The sequence below is a fragment of the Equus quagga genome, chromosome 16 (assembly GCF_021613505.1).
Source record: "Equus quagga isolate Etosha38 chromosome 16, UCLA_HA_Equagga_1.0, whole genome shotgun sequence".
Lineage (NCBI taxonomy): Eukaryota > Metazoa > Chordata > Mammalia > Perissodactyla > Equidae > Equus > Equus quagga.
This window is the reverse complement of record NC_060282.1, coordinates 34,252,870-34,277,558: the sequence shown is the minus strand read 5'-3', so window position 1 is coordinate 34,277,558 and position 24,689 is coordinate 34,252,870. Positions and strand designations below refer to the sequence as shown.

Below are 24,689 nucleotides of genomic sequence, written 5' to 3'. Positions count from 1 at the left end.
GCAACATCTATTTTGCGGAAAATACTAGAAAGAACTGTGTAGTTCCTCTGCGTCAATTATCCCCTTGGTCAATTTTAAATGACTTAGTAACTTTGTGGCGGAAATAAAGAAGTTGACTCATGGCAATGTGATGCTCTTGTCGCTTCCCGTTCCTTTTTCCCTGTTCTATATCAAGACTCAGAGCCCCCGGGAAAGGACATTGTTGCACTTGAAGAAGAACCTGAGAGGAACCAGTAAGTAAACTTTCAGAATAATCTCATTTTTTAAATTGCTTTTTTTAAGGAAAAAATTAAGTATTAGTAAATTGGAATAAACCGTTGAGACAAGAGAATACTTTAGGCAGTGCCCCCCCCACCCCACCCCCTGAACAATTTACTATGTGCAGAAATATCAGAAAGAAAGTCTTTGGTGATGCTGGCCTGGGGGACCTGAATGCCCTCACCTCGGGGAAGCCCACAGCATGAACATCCTCTTAATGCTCGCCGGCTTTTGAAGAACTGATGCTGTTTGTCAAGCCCCGGGGCGGTGTAAGGAGCAGGGCTGGCGGGTCCTGCAGGAGGGGCTGCCGGGCCTCAGTGACAGAACCACGCATACTGCTGGCCTGAACCATTCCCTAAATGCTCCTCTGTTCACCCGGCAGCTTTCATTAATCTTTCCTTCCTTGTGCAAAGGTTGCCTTCACAGGGGAAGGCATTTACTGACTTTCCCAAGGCAAGAACTATTAGAACAAAGTTATGAGGAATTCGTTCCGCCTCAGATGGAGGCCTGGGTCTTGAGCTATTTTGGCAGGCTGAGAGAACAGTATGTTCCGAACCAAATTATAAGTTTGCAAGAGTTTTTTTAAAAAAAGAAAGAAAGGAAAAGAAAAAAGGACAAGAAACGCTCCATTCTTCTTTTGTCCTGATTACAGGTGCGGGGCTACTGCAAAATGCCAACATCCAGAGCCAGCTCTGCTCTTCTTCTTTACCTTTATTTCAGACTCTCGGGCCGGCAAGAACCTTAGAACTGGGCTAGCCCTGGGGTGCTGCAGTCCCGAGAGGCGAAGTGACCTATTCAAGGTCACACAGCCATTTTGGGTGGTGGCAGGCTAGACCGCAGATCTCCTGTCTTCCTGCCCAGGGCTCTTTTCCTTTGCCACTCTGCCCTTTGTCCACATTTCCTTTAAACAGAGATTCCCGGCAGATCCTGAAGACAGTGAGAGAGGCTGATGGGTTCAGACTCGGTTCCCGAAGGGGATTAGCAGAGCCGGTTGGAGGAGCACAGGAAGAATAGAGGGATGGTCAGTCTGGGTTTATTTTTGCCCAGAGTGTCTGCAAATTGTATCTGAGCTTGCTGAGCATAGGCCATTGGCTTCTGCACAGGGAGCAGGATCAGAATGAGCTGGTCTCACTTAATGAAAATTTCAGGATGTCAGACAAAGTGAGTGCTCCACAAGTGGGGGAAAAGGGGAGCAATAGGACAGCTCCCCAGGTCCTTCCCCAAAGAAGGCCGTGTTGATTTCCCTGCACTTGCAGGAGCAGTGAGGCTCTGGGTCTCTGTTTGCCAGCCCGGAGGGGCACTGGTGATGTGCACCTTCAATATCCCAACCCAGAAAGCTCCTAGGGTGGACTGTCCATTTGCAGGCTCTAATTATTACTTTACTGCTCCATTTGTCACGGCTGCTGACTGGGCCTTGGATAGGAAGCAAGGATGCATTCTTTGCACCCCTAGAGTTGATCTGTGCTCGGGAATGTTAGTCTGCTTGACTCCCCAACAAAGTGGGCGAACAGAGTTCTGGGGATGGGGACGAGGGCTAGGAGCCCATGCTCTCCATGCCAGGGCTCTCGCTGCTGCCCCTGACATTTAATGCCTCCCAGGGAAAACAATCAAATCCACTGTATGTGCACTCGCAGCCTGTGTTTGCCAGCGTGTGCAGGGCTGATGGAGAAGCCTGGCCGCTTCTGTTTCCCATGGCAACAGCTCAGCTCTGTATGAAGGCAGGTAAGTGGGGCTCAGGCTGGATACACAGACTGCGCAGGTCTGCATGGCTCCTGGCTTGGACCAGGGGCTCCTCCTCCCCATCCCTGGTCCTTTTCTTGCTCCCTCCAACCCAACCACACGAAAACTACTTTAACCCCATGAAAGAGAGATGGGGCCTTGGTGATACTCTCCTGTGGACTCCAGCTGTGGTTCCCCCGCCAGGGGTGTACTTTAGGGATAAAGGCAGGGGAGTGGTAATCACTCTTGGGATACTGATGTTGGTAAAAGCAAGAAGCAGGTTTTTGATCCTGGGGAGACAAGGATGTTGAGTCAGGCAATAGCCCTTCTTGATAATGGAGGCAAAATAAAGAGAAATTTCAGGTTAAAGAGATCAGGTTAGTCTTTTATGCGCTGCAGGAAGAAGTGATGGTGAGAGTAAGGGAGACGCTCAATCCAGTAGCACAAGAGAAGGGAATAAAATAGAGTTACAGACCTCTGGGCAAATATAAATATTCCCAAGGCATAGAGAAAAACTTTATGCATGAGACTGGAAACTGGCCTACAGGAGGATTTTAAAATGTCCCAGGGGATATCAAGTGAGAAGGTAATTCAGAGAGTGGAGAAGAGAAGGATGAGGGGAGGAGGGAGGCAGAGCAGAGAGAAGAGGAGAAGCAGTGTGCGGGTCCCCCAAAGGCATCCTGACTGCTGGGGCCGAAGTCAGCCAGCCAGAGTGTTGAAAAATAATTTGAGCCACTTTTTAAAAAATCAGGAGATGTCACCCAAAGAAATCTAGATTTCTGGCTTCTCTTGAAAAAAAATCAGAAAATTTGGCAACACTGGGTCTCCATACAGCCTTGAAGAAAATCTGCCTGGCTGGGGGCTGCTACTTTTGCAACTTAAACTGGGAGAGAGCCCTAGAGACCCACTGCCCCTCACCCCATGAAGTCTGTGTATCTCTTGATTTCCCTCACTCTTTGTAGTGCTTATCTGGCCACTGTAGGCATTTGAAATGCTGTGTGCTGCCTGCCCTGATGTTCCAGCACAGGAAGAGCCCTGACCTTGACCCCAGCTCTTCAGAGAAGGTGGGGACCAACATTGAATGCACCTCTCATCCCCAGACTCCAGGAGAGAGGGCTCCATTGAGAATGAGGGCCCCAGAGCCTGGACTTCAGACCAAGATGGGCTTGACACCAGGATGGAGATCTAGTCAGCTCTGGAGGGTTTAGTCAGGCTGTGCTGGCAGAGGACATGGAGGACACCAGATACAGATGACAATGCAAGGAGGGATACTGACCTTGTTGGATCCACGTTACAGGATGCATGCATGGTTGGGATTCTGGGAATGTATTTCAACTAAATTTAGAAGCTATTCTTTGAACATCATGTTAAAGAGGGTCTGAGAAGCTGCCCATCTTGAACCCTCATGTCACTAAAACATGGTAAGAATCCTGGCTCTTCCACTTATTTGCTGTGTGAGCTTGGGCAAGTCAATTAACCTCTCTGAGCCTCAGTTTCCTCATCTAAAAATATAGATATAATAGTAAAGAGCTGCTGTGAGAAATAATGTATATCAGGTGCCATAACAGTGTCTAGGCACTTGGAAACAACTTGATAACTACTATCTATTGTTATTGCTATTTTCCTAAGTCTCAGATAAAGGCACAGGGTATGGTTTTGTCTACTTCTCTAATTTTGTATTTTGTGGTACCTGAAGGCAAACTGGGTAGGTGGGAAATTTTAACTCCATTACCCAGGAACCTTGGTAAGGATTTTAAAATGCGGTTCATGAAAAGTCAGAGATGAGATGTTGATATGATCAGAAATGCGTCATCGAGTGGTGTAAGACTGGGCTCTCACTCCCAACTCTGCCTCCCAGGCCAGGATGACCTCGGCGAGTCCCTTAGCCTCTTTTGGATTTTCGTTGCCTCATCTGTAGAAACCAGCTGGCTGGGTGTCAGTCATCTAGAGTTGTGCTGTTCAATACTTAGACACCAGCCACATGTGACTATTTAAATTTAAATTAATTAAAATTAAATACAGTTAAAAATTCAGCTCATCAGTCTCACTAGCCCTATTTCAATAGCTTCATCATCACATATGTCTAGTGCCTACTGCATCGGACAGCACAGATTAGAACATTGCCATCCTCACAGAAAGTGCTATCAGACAGTGCTGAATTCTAGAGCTTGCTACTCAGTGTCTGGTCCTTAGATGAGCAGCCTCAGCACCACCGGGGAACTTGTTAGGAATGCAAAATCTCAGGTGCCATTCTAGACCTTTTGAATCAAAATGTGTATTTTAACAAGATTCTCCCAGTGATTACGTACTCAAGTTTAAGAAGCTCTGATCTGTAAGATTCCTTCTAGCTCTAAAAAGAAAATTTAAGAATCTGGGTATCTTTCTGACAAAGTCTTAGAGAAAGAAACAAGCAACTGGCTTGTCCAAATCCTGATTCACTAATTTGCCTAAAAGGAAAGAACTGGGGCTCTCTCAGGAAAGACCAGCAGAAGGACTGTACCTCTGCAGGAGCAAGAAGAAAGAACTCAGCAGAATGTGTAAAACGGCAGTGCTGGGAGGGTGGTGTAAACCGGCTCCTGTCTCCCATCGATTTGGGTCATCCAGTCCTTGCCTAAAGGTCTTCAGGGAAGAGAAGTTCTCAATTTTCAGTGGCAGCAAGATGTGGGTTGCATTTACTGGGCACGTTATCTCCAGGGTGGCTCCCCTCGTTAAACCTCATCAGGAGGGAGCTCAGGCAGGTCTTACACTCAAGTAGAGAAAACGAGGAACAGAGAACAGGAGGAAATCAGGGTCACACTCAACATGACAGGAAGGATAGAACGAACACCAGCCTCTGGGCTCATAGTCCGTGATCCAAATCTCTCCTCTGTGGCTTGAGCTGTGAAATGGGAGAGAATGCATTCAGTCCTCCTGCCGCAGAAAGTTTTGGTGTTTTTTGATGACGTGCTGTTTTCAGCACAAAAACAAGAAGGATAATATTAGATCTGTTGCTTGTTAAGAAAACATGTGCCTCTTACAGGACAAAATTGCAGTCGTATATCTTATTTAATTGAGATTAGATTTTATTGCCGAATGTTACAATTTTAATGTGTTCATAAATTTGTTTCATACGTTTAGAGAAATATCTGTATTAAGGACACGCTGTAGAAGGATGAAACAAGATCAGGGAAAAATGAATCCAAAATATGCATTAGTAATTTTTTTAGGAAGTGAGAAAAATGCTGCCTCATAAGGGATACTAGAAAAAAATAAAACAGCTAGCTTTTCTGATTTGTTCTAGAGAGAGCTGATTTGAGACATATCCTTACAGGGTCAACTATTTTGATGCAGAGAAAAAAATGAGCAGACAGAAATGGGTTTGTGATATACAGGTCAGCTCTTAAACAGTCACTGACAGAAAGTGTAATGTGTTTCTAGCAAAGACAGTGAGCTGAGTGTCCCGTCACATAACCCAGAGTCAGGGAATCTGGGCATGATGCAGGGGGCAGGGAGCTGGCCCAGAAGCAGAGAGACCTGGTCTGACTCCCACTGTACCATCTACCCTCCATGTGATTGCTGACACATTTCAGCCAGTGCTCTGAGCCTCAGTTTCCACTGTGTGAAATGCGAAGAGCATCTCCAGAGGCTTCAGGGAGGATGTAGAGAGATGCTTTATGTAAAGTGCCTACAACGTAACAGGCCATTAATCCCTATTAGTGAATCAATTAGTCAAATAATGGTTTGGGGTCAAATCCAAAGCCATGACAAAGAAAGCGAATGGGGCCACACACGGGAGGAGAGGCACCACCTGCGACCTGCTCGGATGCCGGCTGTCCTGCCCCTGCCAGCCTGCTGGCTGCTGGCCCCCCCCTGTTTACGCCCCCCCCCCCCCCCCCAGACCATGAGGCAGCTCTGACTCGGGTCAGCGATGCTGAGGAAGGTTCCGGAGCTCAGGGGCCCATCGGTGATTTCTGGGGGTCAGAGCGGAGTGGGAGTAGCAACGTGCTTGGGCACACTGCCAACCTTCAAACCAACCTCCGATTCTGAAAGTAAGCAAGGTGGCAGGCAAAAAAGCTATGTCCTTTCCCTGGTTCCCATTCTCATGGCCATTCCAATTCCCTTTCCTCCTGATAGAGTAAGAGCATCCTCTTACTGGGATCTTGAATCTCTGATAAGGCTGGTCCCACATGGTAATGACCCTTCTTTAACACTTAATTTCTCCCCACATCTGTTTTCTGTGCTGAGCATTTCCAATCAGATTACCTGACAGGAGCTGCAGGCCCTCCGCATTATCACAGGAGGAATTTCCACAGGTTTGTTCCTAACCTATTTCCTCACCTCCTGTCTGCCCTGCATTAACCTTCTTTGGCCTGAACACGGAAAGAGAATGGTTTCCTCACCTCGGGCTGCTCAGTTCACTCCCTCTAGCCAATGCCGGCCCCCTCTCCTACACCACGAGCCTGCGTTCACTGGCTCCAATAGTATTAAGCTACTCTGTAAATCCAGTCCCATCATATTTGATGTGAGAAGGGATTTATTTGAGAGTGTTTAAGAACTAATCGATGTCTATACCATACATATGGTATAAAGCTCATTAGGTATTTTCACGTGAATCAAGAGAAAAATGTCTCAAATTGATTTTATATCATTCTAAATGAACCCAAGACTCTCCGAGTGCATCACAGACCTAAATCTGCATTACTGACAGGGTGGTAGCAGCCCCCTCGCATCTGCATTTTAATTATTCCAGATCTGGGAAAAAAGAAAAGATAATTAACTCAGTGACAAATTATTGTTGTTTTCCTTATAAGATTCTCAGGAGAGAACTACACTCAGAGGGTAAGGGTAGGGGAGTGGGTGATGGTTACAGAGAGAGGTACAATGACCTCAGTCCAATGCCACAGTTAAGTTTGGATGCCCTTGATACACTTTCTGGTCTGTAAAATTAGAGCATGAGAAAATAGATGCCTATCAAAAAGTGATCTTACATAACGCAGTTTACGGAATTTATAGCCTGTCCACCCATCAGCCTAGGGTTTGTTTCAACTATTAAGACCCATGATACAGCTTTGCTGCATTTATCAATTAACAATTACCCCCTAACAAAGCATCACAGAATTCAGTGGCTTAAAACAAATAAACATTTATCGTTACTAAAGTATCTGTTATCAGCTGGTGGGCTGACTGGGGGCTGGCTGGTCTAGGATGGCCTCCTTCGCATGTCCGGCAGTTGGCTGGCTATTGGCCGAGTGGATGGAATTGACTGGTCATGTGCCTTTTGTCACACAGCATCCCAAGTTGGTGTGATAGGCTGAATAATGCCTCATTCCCTCAAGATGTCCACGTCCTAACACCCAGAACTTGTGAATATGTTATCTTACATAGTAAAAGGGACTGTACTTATGTGATTAAGTTAAAGATCTTGAGGGGCTGGCCCCGTGGTCCAGCGGTTAAGTTCGCGCCCTCCGCTGCAGGCGGCCCAGTGCTTCGTCAGTTTGAATCCTGGGCACGGACATAGCACTGCTCATCAAACCACGCTGAGGCAGCGTCCCACGTGCCACAACTAGAAGGACCCACAACGAAGAATATACAACTATGTACCGGGGGGGCTTTGGGGAGAAAAAGGAAAAAAATAAAATCTTAAAAAAAAAAAAAAGATCTTGAGATGGGGAGATTATCCTGGATTATCTAGGTGGGCCCAATATAATTCACAGGGGTCCTGATAAGAGGGAGGCAGGAGGATCAGAGTCATAGAGAAGATATAAGGATGGAAGCAGAGGCCAGAGAGAAAAGAAGATGCAATATTGCTAGCTTTGAGATGGAGGAGAGTCCATGAGCCAAGGAATATAGGCAGCCTCTAGAAGCTGGGAAAGATAAGGAAATGGATTCTCCCCTGAAGCCTCCGGAAGGAACAGAGCCCTCTGGACCCATTTTGGACTTTTGACCCCAAGAACTGTAAGAGAATACAGACGTGTTTCTATGAGCCGCTCAGTGTGTGGTGATTGGCCACAGCAGCAATAGGAGATCAATACACCTGGACTTGCTAAAAAGTTAGTAGTAAGGTTCCAAGAGAGAGGCAGGAGTGAGTCAGAGACTCAGGACTGGCCCCGTCACTTCTGCCACATTCTATTGGCCAAAGACATCACAAGGCCATCCCGAGTTCAAAGACTGAGAAAGAGACCCCACTTCTTGATAGATTCTATTTCTCTCACCTCTTAATGGGAGAAGCTATAAAGTCACATTGCAAGAAGGGTGTGGAGACCGAGAAGGGTAAAGAATTATAGCCATTTTTTGCAGCCAATCTATCACCATGCCCTTTCCAAAGTGACAGAGGACATTCAAAAGCAACATCTGACCCTGGTTTCTTCTTCATTTCCAGGGACACAGGGAGCATGGGTGTCTGGACCTCAGGCACTGATATCTTCCTAAGTCTTTGGGGGACCTATGTGTCTCCAAGAAGCCCTGGATGGATGGACTTTATCCAACATTTGGGAGTTTGCTGTTTTGTTGCTCTCATTTCAGTGGGCCTCTTCTCTGTGGCCTTCTACTGGGTTGTGTCCTCGTTCACGGTCTTTGCCACCTCCTGGATGATAACATGTGTGCTGCTGTGCTGCTCCAAGCACACGCGATGTTTCCTTCTTCTCTTCTTCCTCTCTTGCGGCCTGCGTGAGGGCAGGAATGCTTTGATTGCAGCTGGCACAGGGATTGTAATCTTTGGACACGTGGAAAATATTTTTCATAACTTTAAAGGTCTCCTGGACAGTATGACTTGCAACCTCAGGGCAAAGAGTTTTTCCATACATCTGCCACTTTTGAAAAAATACATTGAAGCAATTCGGTGGATTTACCGCCTTACCACCCACCCAAGTCTATTTGACGACCTCGTGTCTTGGAACCAGACCCTGGCGGTCTCTCTTTTCAGTCCCAGCCAAGCCCTGGAGGCACAGCTAAATGACACTAAAGTCGAAGTCCTGGGTGTCTTGTACCAGATGGTGACGGCGACAGAGGTGCTCTCCTCCCTGGGACGGCAGCTATTTGCCCTTGCAGGGCTTTTGCTGGTGCTGCTGGGCACTGGCCTCTTCATGAAGCGATTTTTGGATCCTTGTGGTTGGAAGTTTGAAAACTTTTACATCACCAGACAGTTCGTTCAGTTTGATGAAAGGGAGAGGTGTCAACAGAGGCCCTGTGTCCTCCCCTTGAATAAGAAGGAAAGGAGGAAGTATGTTGTGGTTCCATCTTTCTGGCCGACTCCTAAAGAAAGGAAGAAGCTGGGGCTGTTTTTCCTCCCCATTCTCACCCATCTCTACATCTGGGTGCTGTTTGCAGCCGTAGATTATCTGCTGTATCGGCTCATTTTCTCCGTGAGCAAGCATTTCCAAAGCTTACCAGGGCTTGAGGTTCACTTGAAACTGCACAGAGAGGTAGGTGCTCCCAGGCCCTTCTCATGATGTAGCCTGCCTATTTGCTGATCTGTTTGCTAAAGATCATGAACTGCCCAAGGCTGGGCAGTATCTTCTTCACCTCTGGACCCCCGGTGCCCGGCACAGTGCCCAGTATGTAGAAGGAACCCAAGAAGAGTGGGTTAAGTTGAATCGAAGTCCTGACGTCAGAATATGACATCATTCCAAACATCTTTGGTCATTGTGCGAGTCTCCTGTGGCTGCTGTAACAAATTACCACAAACTGAGTGGTTTAAAACGACAGAAATTTAGGGGCTGGTCTGGTGGCTCAGCAGTTAAGTTCGCACGTGCTGCTTCAGTGGCTTGGGGTTCGCCGGTTTGGATCCTGGCTACAGGCCTACGCACTGCTTATCAAGCCACGCTGTGGCAGGCATCCCTCACATAAAGTAGAGGAAAAGGGGCACAGGTGTTATCTCAAGGCCAATCTTCCTCAGCAAAAAGAGGAGGATTGGCGGTGGATGTTAGCTCAGGGCTAATCTTCCTCAAAAAAATAAAATAAAATAAATAAAACAATAGAAATTTATTCCCTTGTAGTTCTGGGGACAAGAAATTCAAAATCAGCACGAGTGGGCTGAAATCAAGGTGTTGTTGGCAGAGCCACCCTCCCTTCGACTCTAGGGGAGAATCCAGTCCTCACTTCTTCCCACTTCTGGCGGCGGCCAGTCTTCCTTGGCTTGTGGCTGCATCCCTCCATCTTTGTTTCTGTCTTCACTTTGCCTTCTCCTCAGTCCATGTAAAATCCTTCTTAAAGGATGCATGTGATTGCATTAGGGCTCACCAGGATAATCCAGAGTAACTTCTCCATCTCGAGATCCTTAACTGAGCCACAACTGCAAAGCCTCTTTTTTCCAAATAAAGTAATGTTTATAAATTTGGAGGGTTAGATCTTATGTTTTTGGGGGGCCTTTTTCAGTTTCGTACAGTCAGCAAACACTGAAATGTGGGATAGGTGCCTCTGATGTTGAACACAAAGCTGATTCTCAAGCAGAAGTACCTCGCATGAAACCAAGAGGCTGTATTTACGGCCTGACTTCCTCTCTCCCCTAGACTTGTGCAAGTAAACTTTGAGCACCTTCTCTAAAGGAGAACTTCTTTTATATGCATCCTGAGTCCTCATCAAACGCAAGAGGGCTCCCAATGCATCAGCATAGTGTTTAAGAGGATGGTCATTGAAAAAGGGCTCCTAAATAACCAAATAATATGCTGCTACTAGTACTTGATAACACTCACTAAAAGTGGAACCAGCTACACTTGGTTTTTTCAGACAATTTAAGTCAGTGGTTTCAACCTTAAGTGTGTGTTATGAATTTCCTGGGGTAGATGCAGAGTCTCAGGCTTCAATTTACAGAGATCTTGTTTCAAACACAAGGGCACTTTTAATAAGCATTCTATGTGCTTTCAGAGTAGGTGGTCCACAGACCACACTTTGAGAAACTCTAGCTCAGGTCCTGGAAAGCAAGGGCTTTCTAAACCAGTGGTCCTCGACTGTGGCTGCGCAGTGTCATCTCTGTGGGACTGAACAAGCAAAGTAGCAAACAAATCTGTTGCTTTGTTCTGGCCCCCAGGGTTTCAGATTTAATTGGACTGAGTGAGGCCTGGGTGAAGGATTTTTTAAAACTCCCCAAATAATTCTAATGTGTGGCCAAGATTGAGAACCATTGTTCTGAACCCACCACCCAAAGGATAGAGCGGAAGTTTAACCTTTAAAGGCCATCAGGTGGATCTACGAAAATCTTAATTAGCCAAGACTGTTTGTTTCTCTGAGCTGGTACCTCCTGGGTGTCAGGGAACCTGCCTTTCTCTCCTCCATCTCCCTCCTCCCAGCAGCCCTATCCCAACAGAGAGGACCGTGGGTTTTGTGCCTCCCATCTTTTCTCCTTCCCATTTTTCCCTGTGGAAATTTGTGATTATATGGACATTTCAGGGGATCTAGATATTGTCAGATACTTGTTTTATTTTTTTAAACCCAAAGATGGTGAAGCTGAGCCAGGTGGGATGTGTGTATGCACATGCATGAACGTGTAGTATATGCGTGGATGTATGTGCCTGTGTGCGCGTGTGCATGTGTATGAGTGCCATGCATGCTCAGGTGGAGTGCAGCAGCCCAGGCTTGTGAAAACGCCAACAGCTGTTTCCATGGGTTTGATTTTCCCTCCTCTTTATCAACCTACAATAGGCTGTGCTGGCTGCTGGGGAAATCTTAGAGGGGAATGTCAGAAAGGGTGCCTGTAAACCCTCCTTTGGAACCCCACTTCCCATTTCTCTCTTTATCTCTCAAGGCCAGGGATCCTCTGCTGCATCCTCACTTTCCCTCTCCTGTTCTTCTGGCTCAGCAGGTACGTCCAGGGCCCTGCCCCTCTAATCCTGGCTGCTGCTCAGAGTTGATTACTCTGAGCCCTCAGCTTCCCCTGAAGAATTCAGTTAATTACAAGAACCCTGTTGCTCTAGATATCTGGAGCAGGGTGGATAATGGAAGCAGTGTTTCAAATGAAAGCCAAACAAGATTTGTAGACTGGCTTGTTCCTGGGGGCTGGCTAGCAAAGGGCTTCTCCTCCCCCAACCCACTCTCCTCCTGGATTCTCTCTTCTGGTCTTCCCCTCTCAATTCTTCCTCTCCTTTCTGTTTTTGCTTCTCTTTCATTTATTTCTCTCTCAGCCATACCAATGCCTGTTTTGTGATTTCTCACTGTCTTAGACAGAAGGAAAAAAAAAAAGGCAAGTTTTGCCTTCCAAAAAAAAGCCCAGAAGCTTTCTGATGGCAGTGTCCTAACAAACACATGTTTGGGCGTTGGTGGGTCATGGGAATGCAAAGATGTCTAGACCTAGATGGCTGCCATGGAGGGGCTCACGTCCTGGCGGGGGAGGCCGCCATGTACACTCACAATGACAGCAGGGCAGTGGGCGCTGGAACAGATGTAAGTATGAGACTGCTGTGGGAGCTCCTCTCCAAGTCTCCTGCCATGTCTGGGAGACTGCGCCGCCAGCAGCAAGCTTCTGCGTGACTGGCAGCACCCTGACCTTCTCTCAGGATGCCCTTGGAGGCTCCTGGTCTCTCCCTTGCTGCAGATTTGCCAAAGGAGAAATCAAGCAGGAAGAGAATCATTGGCTTAAGGTTTTGCCAATATTTCTCTCCCACTTTCATACAATTTTAAATAAAGAAGAAAGATGGGAAATGACCTGAAATGAGCTAGCTGGATGGGTGGGCATTGTAAGTAAAAAAATAGCCATAATCGCTACTTATTGAGTACCTACTATGTACACAGCCTTTGTCGGCGTTAACTTTTAGGGACTGTCTGATACCAGAGCATGTCCTCAGTCCATTACTCAACACTGTCTTGGCAAATTGTTTAGTTAAGAGAGGTAAACACATTTTAAAACATCAGGGAACCATTTAGTATATTGCTCGGCATTTTGAGAGCCTTCATTTGTCTTCCACATTACCCTCCACCAACCCCGTACAAAAATGTTGACTCAAGCTTTGTGAAGCCCTGACTCCCAGCTGCGAAATCCCTGGTTAGATTCCTAGACTAAATAACTTCTTCCCAGACCCGACACCCGCTGCTTCCTTACTGCAGGATTTCTCATCACCGACTCAATCGATATGTTTGTTTCTTCACTGGTGTTATAAAGAGTGCGTTCTTTTGCTCTGGGGACCAAAATCTCTCTATTTAATTGTAGGTAAACTGTCTGTTTGATAAGAGAAAAGGAGAGGCAACCCAAATGCTCTTCATTGCTTAGTCACGGTGCTGGGGAAATTACAGATTTGACTTGACATTTGTATAGAGGTCCCAGGTTTGGGGTTTCCAGATTCTTCACAGGTATTAGGGTAGGTCCAAGGTGCATGGTCTTCTCTGGGTGTGGTGGGGTTCTTTTAGAGACGTCATTTACCTCTTCCTGGCCCCAGGGCTCTGGGGCACTAGGGTGATAATAACTTACAAGTACTCTAGCCTGTAAGGTTAATGCTCCATCCCCAAGGTGCTTAATTTACACTGGGAGTAGTTTATGCCTGGGCAGGATCTGGTCCATTAATTCCTGTTAGAATTAGAATTCCTACCAAATTAGAAAACAAATCCACCGAGAGATTAAATGACTTTCTTAGGTCAGGGAAAAGAAAGAGCTGAATCAGCACACACTACTCTTGCTGGTGGCTTGGCTGGGTGGCTCAATGTCACCTTATGCCCTATGTGTCAGTTTGCTGAGGGCAACTGGTTTGTTCTCCTGCCTTCAAGCAGGAAGAAATGCACCCCTCCTGAGCATTCAAGAGAAAGGAGAAAATGTCCTATTTTGAGACCTCTACAAATATGATTTTAGAGCTACCTTCAGTAAATACTATTCTTGGTATTCTTATGCTAAGGATAGTCTCCCCTCCCCTCGCTCCAAGCTCTAAAAGATTGACTTAGAACATGATTTAATGTCTACACATCTTTGTGACCTTGTGGTCTGCTGATGGAGTATTTGTCAAGAGGGGGAAGATATGACTGGGTCTTAAGGAGCTATGCTCCCAAAAAACTTCTCCCCCAGTTGAGAGAAAACCATCTTTAGTTAGTCCCACATGGCCTACAGTGTAGAAACAGGTGTTCCATAAAAATGGGTTATGTGGTCAAATTTGTTAGGAGAACAGCTGGCTGAAGTTAGATTTCTCTGCCTTTTTCTGAATCTTCAACTGTCTCACATCATTGTGACTCTCCAAAGAAGGGACAGAATAGACAAACTTATCTGGTATTCTTCTTTCCGGGAAATCTTTATTTCCACAAATTCACTTGGGAAAACACTGCAATAGCTACAAATAAGACTCGTCCCTTCTCCTTCACTCCAATCACAGCACAAAAGGAGCTACAATAGCTCCTTCAGCCAAAGCTCTCTGCATGTTTTAAGATAAACACTATGTGTTTCAGGGCAGTACTGAGAAAGACAAAGACTGAGGATGAAAATGGCATGGGCCTTGATGACTTTATTCTTTCATTTTAGGAGCAAGGAACTCAAGCCATCATCCATGATTCTCCCTTTAATATATCTCTGTTTGAACCCAGCTGCATCCCTAAACCAAAGCTCCTTCTGTCTAAGACCTGGATTCCTCTCAGCATTATTCTTGTGATACTAGTGATGCTAGGACTGTTGTCCTCCATCCTGATGCAACTTAAAATCCTGGTGTCAGCATCCTTCTATCCAAACACGCAGAGGGAGCGCGTCCAATACCTGCATGAGAAGATATTGAAGAAAAGATCAAAGCAGCCAGTGGGAGAAGTAAAAAGGAAACTGAGTCTGTACTTTACAAAGGTAAGGCCAAGATGGGGGTATGATCTATAATTAAGGAAATTTTGAGTTTGAAGGGCAAATAGAATTTCATAACACCCTTCACCTTCACATTAGGGCTTATATCCCCAGTAACAGATGGGACACTGGAGTAAGGGGGTTCACAGATGTACACGGCTAAGGCTCTTAGCTTTGTGATTTTGAATACTGGTCCAGAGGATTCTATAAGACATACCTTCAAAACATTGATTTCAAGTGAGTATGTTCAGTCATTTTGTAGAGAGGCTTCTTGGAAGGCTCTCTGTAATGGCTATTAAAAGACAGTGCCCAATAAGGGTTACTTTACCAGGTCAAGGATAATAAATAACAGAGAGAGAAATACCTACTGCAGCTTCGTACGCTCCAAAGAATTTGCTCATCCTCCAGGATTAAAATATACATGTGATGTATATATATGATGATATATATAATATATATGTATTTTTATATAGATAATACACAATTTATATACACGACTTTCACATACATATAAAATGAACACTTGTCAAAGATTTTATTTAACTTATTAATTAAAGAGGCAACAGTAAGAAATTCCAACCAATTCAAAGAACGATTCAAAGCATACAAATATACAGGCCATCAGGAATTCCAAAATGAATTTGCTTAATAGATGCAAAACTGGCTTCTTCCACAAGGGTGGATGAGAGGGTCAATTGTACTCTACAGAGTGAAATTCATTTGAATGTCCATGGACAAGAATCATTTGCTTTATTGCTGTCAGCTATCTACAACTTACAGAAATGGAAAATAGCTCATAGACAATGAAAGACCAAGATAACCTGCAAGGATATGTTTTTCTGGCCATTTCAAAGTCTTTTGTATTTTTCCTGACACCAGTTGTCCCACAACGAAAAGTTTATGTCAGAGGCATTTGAAATGACTCTAATGCTCCTTCATCCATATTTTTGTCTGTTCAGATTCATTTCTGGCTTCCAGTCCTGAAAATGATTAGGAAGAAACAAATGGACCTTGCAGATGAAGACAATCCATGAGACCCCACATAGCTCCTTGGCCACACGGTACCAGCGATTCTCCAGTCTGCTGATGGTGGTTACTACTCAACCTGCTCAACAACAGAGAACTAGCCTGCACGTTCCTTCAGGGGGCTGAGTTTGCAGGGCCAAACTACTTCTCTTCATAAGGCTGAAGGGCTACCAGGTAAAGGGTTATGTCATCTGTCTTCCAAACAAGGCACGTGATCTAGACTGTGTCGCAGTGCAACAGGACTATAACCAGGCTCTTTGAAGATGAGTCTCAGCATACAGTAATATTCAAAGAAAAAAAGCAAGTAAATTAGAAAAAAGTCAAAATCTCTACTGCAGGGTCACAAGCAAATGCCAAGAAGAACATACACGTGTAATGCCAGTCACATATCTCTAAACTCTTCCGTCGCCTCTCTGCCCTTCTTAATTTCTTTCACAGCCATTCCCTACCACCACAACTGTCTCTCTTCCTCCTGTTCTCTTATTCAAAAACCAAGAACTCTTTCGGAAACCCATCTCCAGGAGCTCCTAATTTCTTCTCACCATCACCTCTGCTCCCATCTTCTGCTTTCCTGGATCTCTTTTGTTTTTTCCTCTTCTACCGAATCCTCTATCTGGTATTTACACCAGGGCGGCCAAGGGACCACATGTATCCAAATTATATGAAATATTTGTCTAAATGTGCATCTTGGGTCTCTGTCTCACTATATTCAATATACTATTATATATAATAGGGCCGATTTCCCCTATACTGAAAATAGCTAGGAGGGAGAAAAACCTCCTTGAATATTGATTCTATTATCTCTAAAGTCCCAGAATGGGGAAGAAATGCAGAAACGTTGATTTTTTTTTTTTTTTTACTTTTCATTTTGAAAAATTTTCAGACTCAGAAGAAAGTTGCAAAACAGCACAGAGTTCCGTTTCTCCTTTGCCGTCATCCCCAAGTGTTAACATCTGGCATAGCCATAGCACAGTGATCACACATTGCCTTTAGTTGTCATGGTTCCTTAGTCTCCTCCAATCAGGGATATTGCCTTAGTCTTTCTTTCTTTTTCTTTCACGACTTTGACACTTTTCAAGCATACTGGCCAGTTATCTTGTAAAATATCCTTTGATTTGGATTTGTCTCATGTTTCCTTGTAAGTAAACTCAGATAATGTGTTTTTGGCAAGAATACCACAAAAGTGTTGCTGTGCTCTTCTCAGCACTTGACATCAGGGGGGTACATGATGTTGACATGTCTCATTACTGGTGAGGTTACTTTTCATCACTTGGTTAAAATGGAGTCTGCCAGATTCTTCCACTGTTAAAATTACTGTTTTTTCCTTTTTAATCAATAAGTAGATTGTGGAGAAATACTTTAAGGCTATGTAAACATCCTCTTTCTCATCATAGATTTACCCTCTGATTTTAGCATCCATAGATGCAAAACTGAGGCAGCCAAACAGTGATTTTCTATTTTCATAATATCTTCTACATTTCTTAATTGGAATTCTACACTACCTCTAGAAAGAAACATCTTTTTCAAAGACTAAACTTTGTTTCAAGCACCAGAGTAGGCATTTCCATGATCTCATTTATGTTTCACGACAACCCTGTGAGGTAGATGTTATCACTTCCATTTTCTAGATGAGAAAACTCACCCTCAGAGACCCTGACTGAGCTGGCCTGGGCTTGGGCTGGGCATTGACATGGTTAAAGTTCCCAAGCGATTTTAATGGGCAGCCAAGACTGAGAACCACCATTCCAGAAAGTTTTACAGAATTGCAGTCCTTTGATTCATGTCTTCAGTGATGAAATTTCTCTAAGAGAGGAGCCTGCATTAGAAATGTGTCTGCTTCAGCATTTCCTGAAGCGTGCTCCTCAGACCACTGGTCCCTGAGTTGGTCCACAAAAAGAGTTGCGGTGTAACCAAATCTTTACCATCTGCCTTCCAATCTCGAAGATTCATAAAGCATTTTGGCATAATTCAAAACTTTGAGAAACCCTATAATAAAGAAATCTCTTTAACCTTGTTTCACACAGACTTTCCTCAAATTATTAAACTGAACAATTTTACCTCTGATAACTATTAGGATCATGTAGGACCCATTCTGCAGCTCATGCTCAGGAAAAGGCTGATATAATTGACGTGACTTCCAACAAAAAAGGATTTGAGAAGGTGAAGACATATTTGTCGTTTTGGCTTATTTAAGTATTCTGATGATTTTATGCTTTGTTGTGTTTTCTAAATAAACAAATGTATATATTAAACTGAGGCAATGTTTGAATTCTGGTACTCATTTTTCATTTGTTCCTCCTACAGAGAAGAGATCTGTTCCATTTTAACTAAGGCAAAGAATGAACTGCTCAAATTTTAGAGACTATTGGATGCTTTAGCACTTCTAAATTCTATTAACTAACTTATCTACCTAATGACATCACCAGCATCTACAGCAAATGCTTGAACAGGCCACATAGAAGGTGCTGGTGATGCCCAGACAGTTCACCTTCCTTCCTGCCTGTGGGATGCTAGCATTCTAGTCAAGAAGACAGACAGACGCTTGGACAATAAATGACAATACATAGTAGCTTCTGGTAAATGCCGAGGGCCCAGAGCACGCGATGCCTTTAGGGAACCATAGCCAGGTTCTCTGCCCTCTCCTACTGCAAATGCCCAGTTTACACCTCTTCTCTATGAGAAGGGCACTAGGAGGTTAGTAAAGGGATCTTAATTTCCTGGAAATCAAAACTACCTTTCTGAAGTAGCATAATTTCTGTTGTTTCCAAAAGATTGTGACTTTCAACAGTTCACGAGATTTCTGGAGAGTGTCCTTATCTGTCTGGCACGCATGCCCTTACTCTGAAGTGCTTGTCCTGATGGGAAGGACAGACTGGCAAGGAGGTGCTGTCACAAAAGGCAATTTTGATTCTGAAAACAAGATTTAGATCCGCTCATTAGGGCCAGTCTAACTTGGAACATAAAATGCTTATTTAATTGCAGCTTATCCACTTTAGATTTAAATGAATGGTTAGTTAAATTTCTTGAGACATCTATTGTAAACTGTGCTCTGTTAATCTTGTACAGACAGAAAGATACTGCCCAAAGTAATTTAATAGAGCTTCCTTTTTCACCTCTAATTTTAATGGCTTATATAAGTGTATTACATTATGGTCTAAGTCACTATTTCTCATCTCATGAATCCCAATTTGGTGGCCACAATTTGTTAGGGTCTTTCAAATATCCTTCTGATGTCCTCATTGACTCCGTGTTTGCTGTCAGTTACATGTCTCTTTGACAGTAAGATGCAGTAATTCTAAACACTTTCATAGGAGCAGATCTCTATTGTTCTTCTCAGAATGTTAAACATTGTCTTTCCTCTTTTTAGATTCTATATCTACTGCTTTCTCTATTACAACCTAACCAATCATAATTATAATATGCGATGCATTGAAGTCTCCACACATCATATATTTTTGTCCTAATTCATCTAAAAGAAAGAAAGAAACATCTCATCCTAAGGGAGTAAGAACTAACTTTCTCACACAAAGTCAGTAATAGTGATTCCCAACAAGTAACAAAGACCACTGAGGTCAATTATTCTATTTAACTTATGGAAGAGAGAGGAACTGGTTAAAAAAAATGAACGTGCGTTGTGCATGGTTATATGTATATAACTAGTTAAAAGCCTGTTATATTAGGCTAATGTAACCCCTACACAGTGGGGAGGAAAGATTTAAATTAATGCGTGGCTGAGACCACCAAATTTTCAGGGTTCAAAGTCCCTTTTGGTTTTAATCCCTAATGGTTGCAGTGACATTTTTAAAAGCAAGAAAGGAAAGAGAGATGAGTCACAGAGTATGGGGAATCGTAGGCTTTATCACCAGAATTCTGAATGTCCATGAACCTCACTTTTGTCATCAGAAAGCAGAAGAAAGTAGAGTTGGATTTGTCATTTGAGGAATTTGTACGAACACAAATGGAAAGCAAAAAAGGCAGTGATAGAAACAAAAGCAAAACTAACCATGGTAACTGCAATTAAGACAGAAAGTGTTTGCAATACTTCACTGGATACTGAGGAAACACAGAGCGTGGTGTGTGAAGCGCCCCTCCCCAAGCCTCATTCGAAAAGACAAGGAATGACGTGCCCACTGACCACAGCATGGGACTCAGGGAGAGGACGGGCTTAGGAGACATAAGAAAGGACCAGGAAGGACTGAGACAAAGATATGGATGTCCATCCGCTCAGTACTCAGAGCAGAGGGGTTTCCCAAAGCTGGCTGATCTTCAGAATCACCTTCAGAGGTTAAAAAAATAAAATACAGATTCGCAAACCTAAACCCAGATACGCCGGCTGGAGTGTTGTGGGAGAGTCTTGGGAATCTGTATTCTAAGGCATTTCATGGCTGATTCAGACGATGAGGCAAATTTGGTAACCACTGCTTTAGAGAATTGTAGCAAGCCTTAGAGAGGAGGGGTTGTCAATTAAACACAAACACATCTACATGGTGTCTATGTAATTAGTTGTATGAACATACATATGGGACTTCCATTCCACCTCTTCCTAACGGAGCTATGAGTCCATCAAGTTTCTCCAATAATGCAAAATGCTAATTGTCAAAATACATATTGTTCTCATCTTCTGCAGTCCAACTCACTCACTTGTTTAAGTCAGCACCCAAACAAAAACGAAACCAACAATGGCATCGTGAATTCGACGATTTTCCCAGTAGTTAACTATTAATCAAATATGATTTGGTTCCCAATATTATTTTTTAATTAAGCTATTTCAACTTAGGGGATGGTATATCATATTTTTTAAAAATAGAAGGTAACCTTGACTATGACAATCACACGGTCTAATGGAAAGAACAGAGACTTTTGGAATAGGGAAGGCTGGATTCAAATCCTGATTCTGCTAGTTATTAGTGACACAAGTTGAGGCAACTTAGCTCTTATTTCTCTGAGCCTCAGTTTTCTTAGTTATAGAGTGGAGCTTAAAATACCAATCTGATATCATCTTTTTGAGAATGAAATATGATGACACATATAAAGTCTCCTCAAATTAGACAAATACACGTCAGCTCCTTCTTCTCTCTCCTTTCTCATCCTTCCCTGCCCAGCCCCACTTTCTCCAGCTTTTGACAATAGGATGTGATACAAAAAAAGTGAAAACAAAAAAGAGAATTTCGAGCAGGCTTGATATACAACAGGGATTAGCAACATTTTTCTGAGAAGGGACAGATAGTAAATATCTTAGGCTTTGCAGTCATGTGGTCTGTCGCTGTAGCGAGAAAGCAGCCATGGGCCAAAAGTACATGAAAGAGCATGGCTGTGTTTCAATAAAACTTTGTTTGGAAAACAAACAAACAGCAAACTGGATCTGTCCTGCCTGATAATGCAGGAAGACTTTTTAGAAATCCATAAGTTGGTGCAGGCACGATGCAATGGGGACTCATAGTCAGAAAAAAAATGGGTTCAAAATCCCTCTTTACCAGCAACCAACTGGATGACTTTGCACAAGTCATTTCACCTTTCTGAGCTTAGTTTTCTCATCTGTAAAGATAAAGGAGTTGGGCCACAGAATCTCTGAGGGAGCTGCCATCTCTTAAAGTCTATGATGCTTCGGGAGACTGCAGTCTCCTGGAGAGAATCACCAATAGATTGTCACCCAAGTTTCAGCATTTGATTTGTTTGTTTTTTCATGGTTGATCAATGAATCATAAAGAACAACAGAAGCTTTGGGGTCATAAGTATGATTCATTTGATGAAAAGGGGAAAAGATAGCATTTGGTCAAAATAAATGTTATTTTCTTCACAGACACAAAGAAGCAATCAGAACAGTTATTAAACTGTAAATGTCCTGTGTAATTTCATACAGTTCAAAGTCAGCCTGCGATGTCAGCGGCTGACGACCTGAAAATTGAAAGTCTTACTTTTTCAAGGTGAGCAGTTCCCTCACTCTAAATGTGACATATTAATTAGAGAGTGAAAGAAATCGATCAAAATTGTTTTTCCAAAAGGAAACCATTGTGGCAGTGTGTTTATACTGAAGGAATAAGGGTGCTATGTCTTGCAAGTGAAATGCTAATACATACCAGAAAATAAATAATATACTGTTTTAAAACATGATACAATGAAAGAAAAAGAGTGTTGAAGTAGAAATTCTAAGAGCTGACTTCTAATTCTGGCTCTGCTACTAGCTAGCTTAGCCGAGCCACTTCCCTCTCTTGAGTCAATTCAGGCCTTCATAGAAAATATCATAATAGCTATTATTTATTGAGCCCTTACTAAGTACCAGACACCTTTTGGTGTATTATTTCCATTAATCCTCACCAAAATCTCATGAGGAAAGTTCTAATGCTATTGCTGTTTTCTAGACGAAGAAACTGAGGCACAGAGAGGTTAAGTAATTTGTCCACAGTGTGTTCTGGAAGCCATATTTGAACATAGTTACTATGTTGCATCCTAGAACATGGTTTTCATGTGTCGTTTCCCAGCTCAGAGACCTGGATCCCCATGTCCTGGTGAGTTAGCATTCTCCCCAGCAGGCACTCAAGCTCCCATCCCAGCCTGTTTCTCCACTCTCCTTCATCTGAACCCTCCCTTTAGTCAAAAATCTCTTCCCACCTGGCTCTGGGAAGAGCCACCTGCATTCGCCTTCACACCTTTGTTCTTCTGGACTCCCCATTTATAAAGCTCTCTCCCATCCTCCCTTCCCATTCATGTTCTCCCGTTTTTCAGGGTCCTGGCCCAGTCCCGCCTCTTCTGGAAGCAAGCACAGTGGGAAAAGCATGGGTGGCAGTTATGTGAATGGGCCTCGTCCTGGCTTTGTCACAAACTGAGTGGGAACTGGGAAATGTCATTTAATCTCTCTGGGTCTCAATTTCTTGATCAACTGAGTGTTGGACTCAATTTGAAATTTTCAAACTTGTTAACTATTATTCATTTAAGGCGTAGACCCCTTCCTCTAATTCACGCCTTAGATCACCAATTCCCAGCCCAACAATGATGCAGCTGCCCTGCTCGAAATAGAGGTGGGTGGCCTGACGCCAGCTCTCCCTCTCCTCCACCTTGGCAGTTCCGGAGGCACTGGAGGGATCTGCAAAACAAAGCAGAAAGACATCAGACTAACTGCAGTCATTCATGCACAACCTCCACAATTTTTTATCACATTGGCACAAGTCACACTCTGTCATTTACTTAAATGTTCTATGAATCAAAGCAGCATTTTTACTTAAATAAGTTCATTCTAAAAGGAAACTTTATAACACCACTGTAAATGGAAAAACAGTATTACCTTCTGTAAATAGAAAGTAACATACATATAAAAACATCATATATACATTATTTATGTACACGTATTATACACATATACATTATACACACAGTAAATACACTTTACATACATATATATAAACTACACATACTACACACCACACTGAAAACAAAACATCATTAAATTATTAACTTCTAGTGAGATATTCACCTGCCAAAACGTGCAGCCTACCCTCTGTGTGTGTGTTAAACAGCGTGTGGAACCCATGCATAGGGGTTCTCGCACTGAGGAGTGAGAGATTGGGGTATTTATACACCAACTCCTGCCAGTCGCTGACTGTGGGCTGCTGCTGCTTCTGGGTGGTATTTATTCCCTGGCACGGCTGGCTTTCCTCAGCAATGATAAAAGCCCCCAGGCAAAGAGATGCAGAGACTGGCAGCTGGAAGTCAGCTGGAGCTCGCTGACGTAGAGAGGCTGGGGGATGGAGCAGGGCACCCAAGGCATCTGCAACAGCTCCATTTCCCCTGAGGAAAAGGGGAAAGACAGCTGCCTTCCATGATTGCTGAGGTTTCTGCTGACGTTTAAGTCCTGCCCTGGTCGTGATGTGGTTCTCGCCTATGAAACACTGAAAACACTCTGCTCTCTCATTCCTGATTCCTTTTCGCCAAAAAAATACCTATTCCAGGTGTAAGGATATTTATACAATTAGAAAATAGTTTTGCTGAAAAATCCACATAATTTTCCATGTTATCTACTGAAAAACAGTTGTCACCATACTTTGGAGTGCAAAAAAGTCACAAGATCATTAATTCGGCTTAAATAAATGAATGACTTCTCTTTGAATTTCGGCATCATTCAACCATGAAATCCTAGACAACTTCCAGAAAGCTGTGGCCCAGAACACCCAAACCCACTCAGAACACTATTTATAAGAGTGCCCTGTGTGCAGTAGTCTTTACAGGCTTTTTTTTTTTACTTCTTAAATGTTCTCTGGCCTGTGTAGATGGCATTTATACAATTCAGAGAAAGACGTCTCACCAGGATTCGTCAGCAAGCGAGTCCTCTGATGCAGCTTCTGTGATCCAGTTAAAAATAGGAAAGAGGATATTTTGCATAAGTCATCACCATTGTGCAGTATCGGAGAACTGGCCACTTTTTTTGGTTTCTACATCCTGTTACTTTATCTAAAAATAGATGAAAACGCTGTCCCTAAAGTTTTGGACAAGACCTGTGCTTCTGTGACCTAGGCTCCTGGTCCTTCCTTTCATCCTTCCTTCCTTTGCTGACTTCCCTTCACCCCTGCCATGTACAGCCCCAACACGCAGCCTGGGGCTTGGGGCTCTGCCTTTCTTCCCCCTCCCAGGGCTGCAGACTCCAGGGCCTATGGGGGTCAGGAGATGATATGAGTTAGTGACGCCAGCCGGGTGGACAGGGCACACCAGCCTGCACAGGCCCCATCTGAACAGAGGGCAGCTCTGACTCAGTTTCTCACAGATCAACTGACTTTTCCCAGAGCGGCCAGACATAAAAAGCAGATCTTTATGGGGACTCACCTACTCTTTCAATGTTAGAAATGAACTCATACATTAACTTAAAAAAATAGAGTAGAGGTCAAACCATGAACTTGCCGTTTGTGGCCTCTGCTCCACACATTCTCCTTCGGGAAACGTGTGTGTTACCAGTTAAAAAGTGGGGTTCTATAAAATCTATGTGCTTAGG

General features: G+C 43.7%; 1 protein-coding gene across 2 annotated transcripts; it reads left to right on the top strand.

The window, feature by feature from the left end:
• The first annotated feature begins 200 nt into the window (after positions 1 to 200).
• On the top strand, positions 201 to 17,964 carry DCSTAMP (dendrocyte expressed seven transmembrane protein). Of its 2 annotated transcripts, none has more exons than XM_046641702.1 (4): positions 201 to 233; positions 8,336 to 9,377; positions 14,384 to 14,692; positions 15,646 to 17,964. In XM_046641702.1, the coding sequence occupies exons 2-4, from the start codon at positions 8,349 to 8,351 to the stop codon at positions 15,718 to 15,720; spliced, it is 1,413 nt and encodes a 470-aa protein (XP_046497658.1). In that variant the 5' UTR covers positions 201 to 233; positions 8,336 to 8,348; the 3' UTR covers positions 15,721 to 17,964. The 2 variants fall into 2 exon arrangements, with proteins under 2 accessions (XP_046497658.1, XP_046497657.1); XM_046641701.1 differs by lacking the exon at positions 201 to 233 and adding an exon at positions 1,445 to 1,980.
• The last annotated feature ends 6,725 nt before the right edge of the window (positions 17,965 to 24,689 follow it).

Coding starts and splice junctions, on each gene's coding strand:
- DCSTAMP (XM_046641702.1), top strand. CDS start 8,349: ATGGGTGTCTGGACCTCAGGCACTGATATCTTCCTAAGTCTTTGGGGG. Junction 9,378..14,383: donor ACTTGAAACTGCACAGAGAG/GTAGGTGCTCCC, acceptor CTTTCATTTTAG/GAGCAAGGAACTCAAGCCAT. Junction 14,693..15,645: donor TGAGTCTGTACTTTACAAAG/GTAAGGCCAAGA, acceptor TTGTCTGTTCAG/ATTCATTTCTGGCTTCCAGT.